We start from the raw sequence: 14,178 nt of genomic DNA on the forward strand, positions 1-14,178 counted from the left end.
CAGTGGCAGGAGGAGGAGCCCAAATAATCCTCTGCCAGGCCCCTACCAAGGCCATCAGCCCATCCAAGTCCTATCTGCACAAGTCCAGAGGAGCACAGGGGTGCGCAGTGGCAGACAGGGACCCAAATCAAGGACTCAAATCAAAGAGGAGCGACTGTCTTGCCTGGGCCCCTCCCAGGTTCGTCCCATCAGCCCCAGTGTCCCAGGTGTGAAAGCCATCCGGAGGAGTCATCAGGGACAGCTCTCAGATCATCTTTTGGACTAAGAGTTTACTGTCTAGGGGTGGGAGGTATTGTGAGATGCAGGGAAAATGCAGTTTGCACAGGGCTTAGTGTGGGGGTTTTAGGGCAGGCAGAAACCAAAGACAGGATGAGGGAGGTCTTCAGGTGATTTTGGGAGGAAGAAGAATGGGAAGAGAGAGGGGCAAGAAGATAAAAAGGACTGGTCACATGGAAATAGTTTGCTGGTCAATAGTCTTGATTGACCATGCCCTGTGCCCCATCACCTGTCTATCAGACCATGAAGAAGAGACAATTTATGCGGTACCCAATGAGGGCAGCAGATTTATGCAGTACCCAGTGAGGGCAGCATCTTGTACGTGTTACACAGACTGTGTAAGACTTGATCCCTGGCAGTGGAGACGTACAAAAAGGTTCAAGTTAGATGTCCAGGTGTTAATGAGCACTGGGCTGATCTTGTTCCTCATTGTGAACAGGCCAGAGTGCAGTCTGTTAGGCCTGTTATTAGCTTGACTCAGCCTGTGGCTACCAGGTGTGAACTGCGGTGGTCAGACCACCTTGTAGAGCAGTGAGAGACCACCTGGACGCACAGAAGTCCAGCAAGAGGCTGACCTAAAGAAACCAAGGTAGGGTAAGGCGTTAAGAAAAAGAAATGTGAGTAAGCATGCCAAGGGCATTTGACCGGTAAGGGAGAAGGACAGCTGAGTCATCATTTGGAGATGTAGTTAGAAGATCAACTCCTAAGGCTTTATAGGAGTATCTTTAATACAAGGCATGGGCAGTCTAGGGGGAGGACCTATATGTTTTGGATCAAGTGTGTGGATTTCAAGGTGTTGGGCAGGAGAGACTTGTAGAAAGTAATTATAAATAGTCTGTTGGGTGGGAAATAAGAGATGGGGCAGTTAGTTGGTGATCAAAGTGGAAACTCTGGTATTCTAAATTAGGAGGAAACTATAATACACTTTTATAATGAGAAGCATGCCAGGAAGGAGTGGGGAAACCATGTCAGTGTTGGTGTAAAGAAGTTGAGTGGAGCAAGGGGAAGGACTAGAGGAGCAGAGAAGCAGAGAAATTCTTGCCTCTGACAAGAGTGTTGGAGTACCAAAGACTGGGGATGGTAGTGATGCCAAAATAATTTTTCAGTTTTCAGTGTGCTGTCTGTGTATCTTGTGTAACTTACCTTCAGAAAGCCACGTGACCTTTGGGGGGGAAGAAATAAAAAGGGTAGTGCTTTCCATGGAATAATGAAGAAAATTTTGGTGAGCTGGTAGGTGAACCAAGCATGCTCATTCCTCACCTGGTGTCCACTATTAATGTGAGAGGGTATTAAGAACTTGCTAGGTAATTTCACTCCGTTTTTTGTATGCTTCCATCTTACACAAAAAACTTGAAGTTACTTTACAGAAGCTAGTAACATAAACTGTATGCATTTGATGTTATTTTCTGATTGGGGAAGTTCAGACCTGTGACTTGCCCATTATTGCTCATGTAATCTGTGGCAGAGCTAGGACTTGGATTACCATGTGTAGTTTTACCCCTATAGAGTATTAAAAACATTTCCTTGAAACACTTTCTCAAAACAACAAGAAATGACTTTCTGAAATAGTGGTTTTCAGAGGAGCTATGTCTTAACTAAGGAAGATGACAGAATTGTTGGTTCTAGGACTGGTGAGAAGTCACCCAGCAATTTCAGTGAGGACAGAACAATGCCTACATGCATGCTTCTCTGTGTTTTATAATTTCTGGAATGTATCTTCCATGAATTGGTCTCGCTTGTTACGGGTTTTCTGATCTATTGTATCATTAACCTGAAGGTAATGGTAAAACCTATAGGCATGTGTAGTGCATTTTGAATTTCATATCATTTGCGACAGTACTTAAACAGTTATGTTTATGTACACTAGTGTCATCGGAAGAAAGTGAAGAGAAAGATGATGATGATGGTGAAGGCACTCGAAAGCGTTATGACTTTCGACAGAGGAAAACTGTTGAGCGCTATCAAGCTCCATTGCAAAGTAGGTTATATGCTCAGTTTCTCTTAAGAGCTAATTCTTGCATATAAGTGCAGGTGTGTTTTTTTTAAATGAAAATATACACACACACTCAACTTAAATTTCTTATCTGCGTTCTTCAAGTAAATTTTTTGGAATGTATGTATCCTGTGCACATTACATTTGCCATCTCTCTGCGTACTGGTGTTTTTCAGTAAAAAAATGACCTATGTATCCCTGAAAGAATAGCAATTAAACACACTTGATAATCACACTTTTGTGGTCTTTAGTTACTCTTTTTACAGGTGTGCATTTGTTTTCTTCTACTGTTCACTGATTTTTTTTAAAAAAAAAGCATTCCCTCCTACTCAAATCACTTGAAACTTCCCCTGAACTTAGATGGGTGAAAGACATCACGTCTTTTTCCTCCTTCACTATCCTGCTTTCTCTTAAACTTGTTTGTAACATTATTCCAAATTCCTTACTTTCAACAGAGCCAAAACAACGTAAGGTAGAATTTTTGGGCCAGTCTTCACCTGTCAGACAGCGCTACTCATTTAGAAGTGCTCGGACACAAGGCTCTCGCTGCAAACAAGCTGACAGGTTGGTGTGTGGTTAGTGGTAGTTCTTACAGGGCTGTCAGTCACAATGCTGAATAATGCTTTCGAGGGTGTTTGGATTGGTGGCAATTATTAGTATGGTTATTGCTGTGATAGTCTGAGGGTATAAAAAAAAAGGAAATGTTGGAGGGGCCATACTTCTTATTAGCCATTAGCTTTTTTACATGCAGTATTTGTGGTCACTTGTAAGGTGATTCTGAAGGTTGGGGCTGAGATTGTGTTGACTGAAATTCTTTTGCTCTGGAATTGAAGCCAGGATCTCCCTCTGAAAATCTTAGACTATTTAATCTTGAAGGATACAGATTATTTTCTTAAACTGGAGATAATTTAGAGTGAGAGCCTGTATGGAAGTTTCAATAGATTTTTTTTTTCATTCACTCAAATACTGAGTCTTGTTTCTCTTTGAATTAGTTAATGTTTCTGTATGAAACTATTCTTAAATGAGAAAAATGCTAAATGAAATTATAAATTACAAATTGCAGTAGTAATGAGAAATGGGTTTTGGATCCTTTAAGCAGTTGTTAGAGCATGGAAAATACTGTCTCTTGCTAGGTATTAGCACGTTGTTTAGCATCCTTGAAAGCAGATAGTTACGGAAGGAAGGGTTTTTGAAGCCAAATTAGTCAATAAGTTTAAAAGGTTTACATTTCACAGAATGGATACATAATGCCAAGTGAAACTCTGTGTGTGGGTGTGAGAGGTAGAGACTGGGCAAAAGGAGTAATTTGTTTAACTTTTTCACAAAGACATCTCAAACAGTTTACCTTCCTAAGAAAAATACATGATTTTCCTCATGACACCAACATTTAAATGTGCTTTGAAATCAGATTCACAAGGAGTACAATGACCTGAAAACTTTGTAGATCTCAAAGTAAATTCTGAGGTAGAATTCACTTAAATTGTGGTATTACTTGGTGTGTACTTTAATTTTGTCACTTGCTTGTTTAAACATTTGCAGACGGAGACACGCAGCCCACAACAGTGATTCTACATCCTCTTCCCCATCGTCTTCATCTGATGATGAAGAGCATTTTGAGAGACGTAGGAAGAAGCAGCACAGCTGTAACAGAGATTTAAGAAGGTTAATGAAATTGGACAATAGGGGAGGGAGGAGTCTACTTGAGAGGAGTTTGCTTCTACCTAACCATGATGCGTTATCTTGTACACTTTCTAAATTGTGACAATATTTAATCATATCTGCTGGTACTGACAACTGTAACTGGACTCCCTAAACCTGGATTTTTAGAGTTGATTTTTAGTAAGTAATTTGATTTCTAGGCAGGAATGGAGGGAGGAGCACTTCGATGTCATGTTTGAATATAAAATTCTGCTGCTCCTATGCTTTACAGTAGTTTTTTCATAAAGAAAACCACTGTAACAGAAAATGGTATAAACAGGGGAAATGATGGAGGTTTTGCTACTTAACAAATTTCTAGAAAAATGATTTTAATAACAGACTCAGTTTTCAGCCCAATGTCTTTCAGATGTGTGTGTCTTCTGGCACACACGTCCCAAAGTCCTCAGGAAGGAGCAGCAGTGGTGGGCAGCTCCTTAATTCTTAATTCTTACTTATTAATTAATAACATTAATCGACGCTGAAATAAGTATCCCCTTGGGCTGTAACTTATTGAATGTAGAAGCAAAAAAATCTTTGAAAGATGTCAGTGTGGTTTGAGGGGTTCTTCCATCACACAAATCAAGGTCAGTTCATGGTCTCCAGATATGGAATAACTTGTTCTAAGTGTGCATTCATGTATATGCTGTGTTCATTGGCATGGATATTCTGAAGTGCTGGGAGTAGTTAATTAACTCAGTGTAACATCTGGAGCAACCATCTTCCTTTCTTTACCCACGGATATCACATATACAGCAACTTGAACAAATATTGAATTATTCAGGAAGTTTATGCTCATTTATAAGGTCTTGTGCATTCATTTGCCATCATTATAAAAGCAAAAAAGTCTTCTAGCTGTGTCTGAAGTTAGAAAGCATTTTTCTCTTTCTCCTTTATTCAAATCAGGTGTCTTCCACTAAACTTTCGGACAGATGACTTGAAGGGAATTCACAAGGATCGAATGAAGATCGGAGCAAGTCTGGCTGATGTTGATCCAATGCAAATAGATTGTTCGGTAAGTATTTTTAGTACATTGTGTCAGTGAGATGTTTCCAGTGTTTATGAAAGCTTTCAATAACGTGCCATCTACAACTGCCTTGGTTTACAGTTTTCTCTTAAGCAGTTTGAAAATTGCCCAGAACATTTCCTTCATGCTGACACAGAATTTCTGATGGAATCTTATCAAGGTTGCAGCTTTAACATACAAAAATGTGTTCTGTTGTATTTATCTTTAGGTTCGATTTGATGGTGTGGGTGGTCTTGCTGACCACATTGCAGCTTTGAAAGAGATGGTTGTTTTTCCATTGCTTTATCCAGAAGTCTTTGAGAGATTGAAAATTCAGCCTCCCAGGTAACAGACATTGTTAAAATTCTAATTCATGTGTTTTCAGGAGAATATTCAACTACGGTATCAATCTGTTTGCATGCTTCAGAATTTTCAGCAGTGTTGATGGGGGGTTTTAGCAGTAGTAAAAAGTAATTTAAAACTGATAGAATCCAGCATACATGTAGGTTCAAAGATGTACTGTGTGGTGAGAATATACTTTAGAAGTGTCTGCCCTTTAAAAGGTGGGGTTGGGGTTCTATGTACAGCTCAACTTGAGCAGTTTATAAGCAGGAAGGAATTATGTACTGGAAGTCAACTGTCATTTGTTTCTTGGAAATCCAGTTGTCTCTGCCACTGATTTTTTTTTTTTTTTTTTTTTTTTTTTTTTTTCCCTCTCATCTTTTTGCCCCGGGTGCTTAAGTACCGATTTTACAATTGATAGGACTTGAAACTGGAACCTTGTAGTGGTTGTTGTGCTTGGGCTAAAATAAAAATCTGTCCACTTCTCACACAACTAAATTAGTTCTGTGTTATGAAACAAAATTAATAGAGATTTAAGTGTTAGCTTTATATATTCTGGTCAGCAGACTCAATCATGGTATATTGAAAGATCAAATTCTTTGCTTTCAGTAAATTTAAAAGTATTACAAAGAATGAAAAGAATATCTTTCCATGTTTTGCTTCTTTATTCATGGAAATACTTTTTGAAACAGCAGTGCATTGGCTTTTGTAGGTGATGGCTATATTTATCTGGAAATGCAGGATACCCTCCCAGCTTTAGGCTTCCTCCTTGTTTATCATTGGCAATGGGAGACAAAAATCCAGTAACTTAAAGCTTTTTAAGGGAGAATTAAGTGCTTTAATGTCAACTCTTGCTTTTTTTTTTTTTTAAACAAGAATGAATATGGAGAATGTCAGTGAAAAATGAACTGGTGATTCATATGTTAACCCAGTCTCAGATTCTGTACTGAAGTTTGTTCTTGATGGGCTCTGCTGTCCTGTAATCACCCCTGTTAGTTTGTTAGCAGTTTTGCAAGTGTCCTTCTGGGACACTACATTGTTTTGTACCTCTGCATTGTCCATTTCATTTGCTTCCTTGTTGAATTGCGTAGGAAACACAAAACTTCCATCTTTTTTGACTTTTCTCACACTTGAGCTGTTAACCACTATCTTATACTGTGTTTTGTTTAGGAAAGAAGAGTTGTGTGTTTAGGGATAGGGGTTGTAATAGATGCTTTTTTTTCCATGACAGTTTTTTTTCTCATGTGACTCTCTTTGTAATTGCAGAGGCTGTCTATTCCATGGTCCACCAGGGACTGGAAAGACACTGGTTGCTCGTGCACTGGCTAATGAATGTAGCCAAGGAGACAGGAGAATAGCCTTTTTCATGAGAAAAGGTGCCGACTGCCTGAGTAAATGGGTGGGGGAATCTGAACGACAGCTTCGTTTATTATTTGATCAGGTGAGGTTGAAATGTGCCATGTGTTCTATCTGAGTTGTAACTGATTTTCTGTGGTTAATATTTTTAAGGGGAACTCTTTGTGTGTGTGTTGTCAGTTTCTTCCCTTGAAATGGGATTGTCGGTGTTTCCATTTTCAGCGGGTTGTTTAGGGGCTTGAAATCTTGAGAAGTATTGGGAAAGATTAGTAAAACAAATGGTAAAACCTTGGAAAGTAACCTCACGCACCCCTCAAAAAAACCCCCAAACCGAACAGCTACAAAAACTGTTTCAAGAGGCAGGAGCTAGTGGCTTTAGATCAGAGGGAGAGAGATGCAGGCTGAAAGCATGGTCCTTTAAATTTGTAACAGAAGCTTGCCTTCAGAACCTGTAATTGAATGAAGGCCCAGGTTTGTTCTTGGTGGTTGCCAAATAGCTGTAAAAATTACTAGTTTGATTTGTTCCCTGTCACTGAGTCTCAGTGGGTTGGCACAGGCTGCTGTGCCACTTACTCCAGTAGGTTGGTTAGTTAGAGATGCCTGGTGCTATTCTGAAAAGTCTAGTTCCAGTGACTTTCCAACCATCATGTTATTCGTGCATTTTCTTCTTAAAATAGTGCAGCTTCTGTTGATTTCCTTTAGTTCCTGATTTCTTCAGTAGTTTACTTCTGTTGATATTCCTGTTTTTTCATGCTAGGCCTACCAGATGCGACCTTCAATTATTTTCTTTGATGAGATAGATGGACTTGCTCCTGTGCGATCCAGCAAACAGGACCAAATTCACAGGTAGTACATTTTTTTTTTTTTTATATCTACAGAGAAGCTGCTTGATCTTTGTGAAAAGAACATAAACTTGGGAGATTTTTAAACAGTAATTGAAAACAATTTACTAAGCTTGATAACAGCACAAGATCTGTGTGTGATAAAAACCTTATCTGTGTTTTTATGTCTTAAAAACGAGTGTTTCATTAACCAGCATCTCCTTAATAAAAGCATATTTTTTTTTGAGGGGTCATTGGAGAAGGTCATGTGGAATGTAACAAAATTTACTAAACCAGTGAATGAAGTTTACTTTTTTTCTGTTAGCTCGATTGTATCGACACTTCTAGCACTTATGGATGGCTTAGACAGCAGAGGAGAGATTGTGGTAATCGGAGCCACCAACAGACTGGATTCTATAGATCCTGCGTTACGAAGACCTGGACGCTTTGATCGAGAGTTCCTCTTCAGTTTGCCAAATAAAGAGGTCAGAACTTAAACTCAACCTTAATGCTAAAATGGCAAAGTCCATCTTTACAACCAAATGACGTAGCAATCCAGTAGCACAGAGCAGTTCAAGTTGAAATCGGTATTCTACAACTTGGGTAAAAGAGGGGTATCTGGAGAGAGTGTGTTGCACTGTGAAGGGCAGATTTGGTAACTGAATATATGCAATTCAGATGATTTTAACAAGTAATTCTCTAATTAGTTCTGGTTTCACTGTAACCAGCCAAGAAAATGGGGTGCTGCGAGTCCCTGAAATCTTTAAGAAAGAAGGAGTGTGTGAGTTAGCTATAAATTACTGCTGTTGCATCTTGAAAATGAAAGAAATGGTGCGCACACAATCTTTTTGCTAACAAAAACTGTTATCAAGGCTGGTGCTGGAGCAAATTAATATTTTTCATTCCCAAAGCAGTTTGTGTTTGCTTCCTTATTTAATCCACTTAGGCGCTTTCATCCTGAAGTGCCCATGCTCTCAGTTCTTGGTTTATGAGTGGATAGTGAAAGTGACTGTGTTGGATCGTTCCCTGGCTGTGTATCCTGGGGGATACCTCTAAATATTTTGGGATGTGACATTCTCACTGGTACTTATTAGCAGGGACTTGGACAAAGATGTGAAGTACACTGCACAGGTGCAGGGCTTGGGAAGCGTCTAGTTCAATGGCAGTAGCTAAGCAGTGAAAAAATAGGTATATGACAACCTGTAACAACCAGAAAATATTGTGGGAGGGGGTGGCGGGGAAGTGTGCAAAACTGGAACCCTGTTTTGTTTTGTTTTTTCTCATATAGACTATGACTGATATTTCTTTTTTTTTATGAGCACTTTTTGGAAAAAAGGAGAAAATGATTATTGGATTGAAGGCTAGTTAAACTGTGCTAAATAGTGTATTTGAGACAGATGTTTGTTTCCAGTTTTTATCTGCTTTCAGCAACAGGGAAGGAGGTGCCATGAAACAGATCCGATATATGATTTCCTGCTGTGGAGGAATTCTAGAAGTCTGCCATGATTAATCAGGAGATAGTTAAATGAAAGTCTTGCTAAGTCAGAGATGAGGATAGGCAATGTTTGACATTTTCTGGATCAGTGACAGTAGTTTGAGTTGTAATTCTTGTTCTTTGTAGTAATTGTAGCAATTAGAAACTCTGCGCTAGGACTGTTTTCTTTGAATGAACTGGCAGAAGAGCAAAGTTGATGAACTAATGAGACTGTCATCATGAAATTTTGCTAAATTTGAGAGGGTTTTCTTTGATGAGAAATCTCTGTTTACAGATAAGTTGGTTTCAGTGGTCTTTTTGATTACATTTTTTTCCTGAGGATCATTAAGTCTCATCCTTGTGGAAACTTTGTGGAAGCTGGAAATGCCTTTTCTTTTACTGCAGGCCCCCAGAAAGAGTTTAAGGTAGCATGTTGAGAATTATCAAATTTCCTGTTTGAAAAAGCAGAGAGCATATTAACTGAACTTCCAAATACTCAAAAGTTTAGCAGATAAGAAAAACATTTTTACTTTTGTGAGTGTTTGGAGGGGGGGGGGGGATTGTGTTTTGGTGTTTAGTTTTGAAGAGAACATTTAAGACAGACTAAAATGCAACCATTTTGTTTTCAGGCTAGAGAAGAGATTTTCAAGATTCACACACGAGACTGGATCCCGAAGCCACTGGACACGTTTCTGGCAGAGCTAGCTGAAAATTGTGTTGGTGAGTTTGAAAACTAGGTGAGTTACTGCACGTGACTTGAGTCCTAAGGAATCGGAGCTTGTACCAGTCAGTACCCAAGCTCTTGTGCCGTGCTGCGGGGCAAGGCAGTGAGGCAGCTGCACACCTCAGGAGCAAAGAAAGTGAAATTCTTCTCTTAATTTTCTTTTGTGTTTCTCAGAACATTGAATGGGTTTGGGGCATCTTCCTTGGGAGCAGTTTTGATGAGGAGGTTGCTTCCTAAGTGCAGGATGTCAGGCCGCAAGCTATGTAACAGAACTACTCTGCAGTGCAGTAACTCTTCAGATTCTCTCTTAAACTTAATTTTTTGGCTGTGTACAAAGTCTTTCAGCGTTGCACTTTAGATACCTTGGCCTTGACTTCTGTGTTGCCTAAGACTGACATAACATTTGATTGTTGTTTTGTATTTTAGGATACTGTGGTGCTGATATTAAATCCTTATGTACTGAAGCTGCCCTGTGTGCTTTGCGCCGCCGCTATCCTCAGATCTACAAAAGTAGCGAGAAACTGCAGTTGGATGTCGCTTCTATTAAAGTGACAGCAAAGGATTTTGTCATGGCTATGCAGAAGACTGTTCCAGCTTCACAGAGGGCTGTGACTTCACCAGGGCAAGCACTGTCACCTATTTTAAAACCGCTGCTTGAAAACACACTAGCAATGATTCTAAAAGCCTTGCAGGGTGTGTTTCCTCATGCTGAGCTTGCACTAAAGAAGGACCAACAGCAAGGTATAACAAGATTGACTTCTTTAAAATTCTTCCAAAGTTAAACTTGTGATTTGTGCAATCAACATACACAAAATTTTTATAAGACACGCGTGCCCAGCGCTGGATGATAGCTGTGCATGACTCGCAGTACACAGTAGAGAACTATGCATTCTTTTCTAGAGCACCCTGATTCTGACAGTGGCTAACATTGTATTTATCATTTGTAAAGAAGGTTAAACGTATGAGGCACCTCTTTCAAAATAAATATTTAAATGGGGGGAGATAGATATTTTTGCATGAGTGCTTCTAATTCTTGTCTGAAGACTGTCAGGACCACATTATCAGTTGTTTAAGCTAAATCCTGGTTTGGCTATCATGATTGTTAACTATAGTCTCTTAATTGAAATGTTTGTGGATCACACCGTACACTTGCCCATGAGATCAGAATGTTTTCATAATGTATACTTTGGGACTTGGCTGCATCAGCCTTACAAGGTTTAGTCTGTCATTTGGTGAGAGCAAAGGAATTGGTAAACTCGCTCCATTCCTGATTAATGGAGATCCATGAATAGTTATGATGCTAATCCCTGGAGAATATCCTACCAGTATTATGCCCAGTAGAGCTGGTAAATTGTTTGCATTGGTAAAACAGAGGCAGAAACCCACCAATAACCTAAAAGCAGAGAGGCTAGGGGATGGGTAATTTCATCCCCTCTCTGTTGTCCACCTGCCATTATCTCCTTCAGTGATCTTCAAGGAGCCTTATCTAGAATATGCATTGGTTTGTATATTCTCTTGACTTACTGGTCCTAGACAAATGGAACTCTGTGGCTGTCACCTTCACTTGATTTCCCCACATCCAGTGGGGGAACCTGCTCCAGAAAGAATTGGCCTTGTTGGGTTTTTCAGGTGTCTAGGAACTACAGCTGTTGTTCCTAATCATCTTAATTCTAAGGAAAAAACCTCCCAAGTTTTCACCAACTGAGAGATAATACCTTTTGCAAATCATGGGACGCAGGACAGCTCTGTAGAGATCGGTAAAATTTCCTTAGATCTGTGGCACAATGAACTCTTCAGAAAACAGTGTTCAGTGTGTTCTCTCCAATGAAAATACAGGATAAGTGGTTTCCAGCACTGATTTAGAAGCTGTATTAATGTGAGTGAGGTACGGTCTATTCCGGAAAGGTAACAAACCTGTCTTGTCTTTCAGACAGTTTAAACTGTGTTTTAAGAAATTACACGATTGACAGTGATGAGGAATCGCCATCAGTCTTCGAAGATAAGCGAACTGATAAAATGCCTGATAGACAAGAGCAAAGATTTCTCAATTTTAGCAGGTAAATGTTTATCCCCTTTACGATTACATTTTTAAGAGGCCTGGGTCTGTTAACAGTTGGTGTGAGGGGTGGTAGGTGAAGGAGTAAAGAGTGGGGGTGTGGTAATCAGTATTTGCAAGAAGACATGAAAATCTGCTAACCTGCGGGGTTTGGTTAGGTCTCTAGGATCTACTGACTTCAGCAACTAGAGGTACAACCAACCATATTGTTGTAGAAAAAACAAATGCTCTTTACAAATGTATTTCATGCTAGCAAAGCGAGATTACTAGGAAATCAACACACAATTCAAAGATGAAAGAGTGACTGAATAAAATAAACGTGAATCTTGTATGTATTTAGTGTATTGCTGTAATTCAACCAATTCAATGGTGTACTTCTTCAGATACAGCCAATGTGTTTCCCCGTTAATTTTTTTCTAGTAATGCTGTTCTGCTGCTTCTTTCCCACCATCTCCAGTAGCTTTGGCCAAATTTCAGCTAAACTTTACAGATGTAGAGATCTCACAGTTACTTAAACTCAAGACCTACACAAAATTGGTGTGCATGGGTAGTGAAGAGATGCAGACTGGTGTGTGCTGACAGAGGGTTGTTGTTCTTCCCCATATCGGGTCACTGACCAGTTGGGGGGAGTGTATTTAGCAGGGCAGTCTCCCTGTGGGATTTAAGAGCTGTTACTTAACCCAGCCAAATGAATAGCAGACCTGCTGGGGATTGGCAAGATTTCTTAAGGGAGGTATGGTACAAGTTTGTAAGAAAACGGGCTTTGATAGTTTTCCTGGTTACAAACCAGCTTATTTGCTGAAATACAGGGAATATTTACTGCCCCAAAATAAACAAAGCATATAGAAAAAAATCTTCCAACATCTGTGTGCCTGTCCATCTCTTCATTTTCAAACTTGTTTTCTTCTTTCTGTTCTAGAAACGCTTACCACCAGCCAACATCTTGCAGGCCACGGTTCTTATTAGTCGGAAAGCCAGGGAGTGGGCAAGCTTCTCATTTGGCACCTGCAGTAATACATGCCCTGGAAAAGTTTCCGGTTTATACACTAGACCTATCAGTTTTGTTTGTTGGCATCACATCACCAGAAGAAACATGTGCCCAGGTATCTCTTCTCTTTAATTTCACAGGATTTATGAACTGTATATAAACTAGTGGAGGAAGCGGAATTCACTGTTCATAGAGGTGGCCTAGCTTGAATGTGCAGTTCCGTTTAGTTCTATCTGAAAATCCACTTCAAGATTAAATGATACCGAATAAGGATGTCCTCCATGGCCACAGTTTCAATTCCACATTAAACAGGGAGGATGTTGCTAGCAGGTCAGGAAGATGGGAGGTGCTACTTGCTAGTAAACCCCTCTTTATGGCAAGAAACTCCTGCCAGTCTTGGTAGGATCCAGGAAGCTGTTTTCATTGCTTCTTGAGAATTTGTGCTTCCAGTAGATGGCATCAGCCTGACTGTGTATCGTGCACTTTTTGTAGCCTTCTTTTTTATTCTATTTGTAAGGCAATCAAGGTTTTGGGGAAAAGAAGTGTTTCTTTTTTGACATATACGCATACAGCTTATAGTGCTGCTGTATATGCAGTAAAAGTATTAAAATTCATGGAACACATTTGTACACTGGTGTGTTTTTCTTAACTGGGAAAATTAGATATAAGCAGATTTGGTGCTTTTTTCCTTTTAGGCAGGAAATCCATTTTGTTGTTTGATATCACTGTATTAACATATTTTGAGCTTGTAGCAGCATTTGAGAACTGTATACAAGTAAGGGCAGACGCATGACATGACTGGATACTCATTTGTCACCTAAGAGGAGCAGTTCCTTTTTTCTTATGTGATGGTTGCATCTGCAGTCGTGTAACTACCATGTCTAGTCACTGCCCAGATATATCACTTGCACTTCCCATCTTGTGACAAGAACTCCTTGAATCTTTGTAATCTGAAAGGGTACATGGAGAAATTTGTCCTGTGAAAGGACTGTTGCCACCTCCCTCATGTGGTAGGTGCATGTTTGTCTCCTGCGACTGAGGGTACCATCTGTAGGCAATGACTTGTGGTCTTCCAAAGCATGTAATCTGGTCTGATGGATCCTTTGGTAATAAGAGGCTGTGAGTGACTTAGCTGTTCAGGCCGATAAAGACTGGTCACCTCTTCTAAAATGTACTTGAAATTATGAATTGTAACCAGATTTCTTTTACAATGTCAGCCCTCTTTTCACATAGGTCTTTTCACATGTCCAGGCTGACTTGACTGTGTACCCCCCACTCTCAGTTGAAAATGATGTAATTACAGTTGTGTAGTAGTTTACCCAGACTAGTAAGACATCTTGCTGGAAGGGTTCATCTTGGGTTTTCAGGCACACTGGCTGAGTTGTGGGGCTTTTCAGGAGTTACCTTGCACTTGAGTGGTTTGGAAATCAGGCATAGATTCAGGTCT

General features: G+C 39.8%; 1 protein-coding gene across 3 annotated transcripts in view; it reads left to right on the top strand.

Annotated features, from left to right (window-relative positions):
• ATAD2 (ATPase family AAA domain containing 2) overlaps positions 1 to 14,178 on the top strand; it is a 35,223-nt gene that overhangs the window by 9,701 nt on the left and 11,344 nt on the right. For all 3 annotated transcript variants that reach the window (XM_055704685.1, XM_055704686.1, XM_055704688.1), the window contains 12 exons: positions 2,144 to 2,254; positions 2,725 to 2,833; positions 3,809 to 3,931; positions 4,871 to 4,979; positions 5,200 to 5,315; positions 6,579 to 6,753; positions 7,426 to 7,514; positions 7,815 to 7,974; positions 9,593 to 9,683; positions 10,114 to 10,428; positions 11,618 to 11,744; positions 12,663 to 12,846. In XM_055704685.1, coding sequence (XP_055560660.1) covers positions 2,144 to 2,254; positions 2,725 to 2,833; positions 3,809 to 3,931; positions 4,871 to 4,979; positions 5,200 to 5,315; positions 6,579 to 6,753; positions 7,426 to 7,514; positions 7,815 to 7,974; positions 9,593 to 9,683; positions 10,114 to 10,428; positions 11,618 to 11,744; positions 12,663 to 12,846 — 1,709 coding nt within the window. The remainder of the gene's footprint in view (positions 1 to 2,143; positions 2,255 to 2,724; positions 2,834 to 3,808; positions 3,932 to 4,870; positions 4,980 to 5,199; positions 5,316 to 6,578; positions 6,754 to 7,425; positions 7,515 to 7,814; positions 7,975 to 9,592; positions 9,684 to 10,113; positions 10,429 to 11,617; positions 11,745 to 12,662; positions 12,847 to 14,178) is intronic.

This window comes from Falco cherrug, chromosome 3 (assembly GCF_023634085.1).
Source record: "Falco cherrug isolate bFalChe1 chromosome 3, bFalChe1.pri, whole genome shotgun sequence".
NCBI classification, from domain to species: domain Eukaryota; kingdom Metazoa; phylum Chordata; class Aves; order Falconiformes; family Falconidae; genus Falco; species Falco cherrug.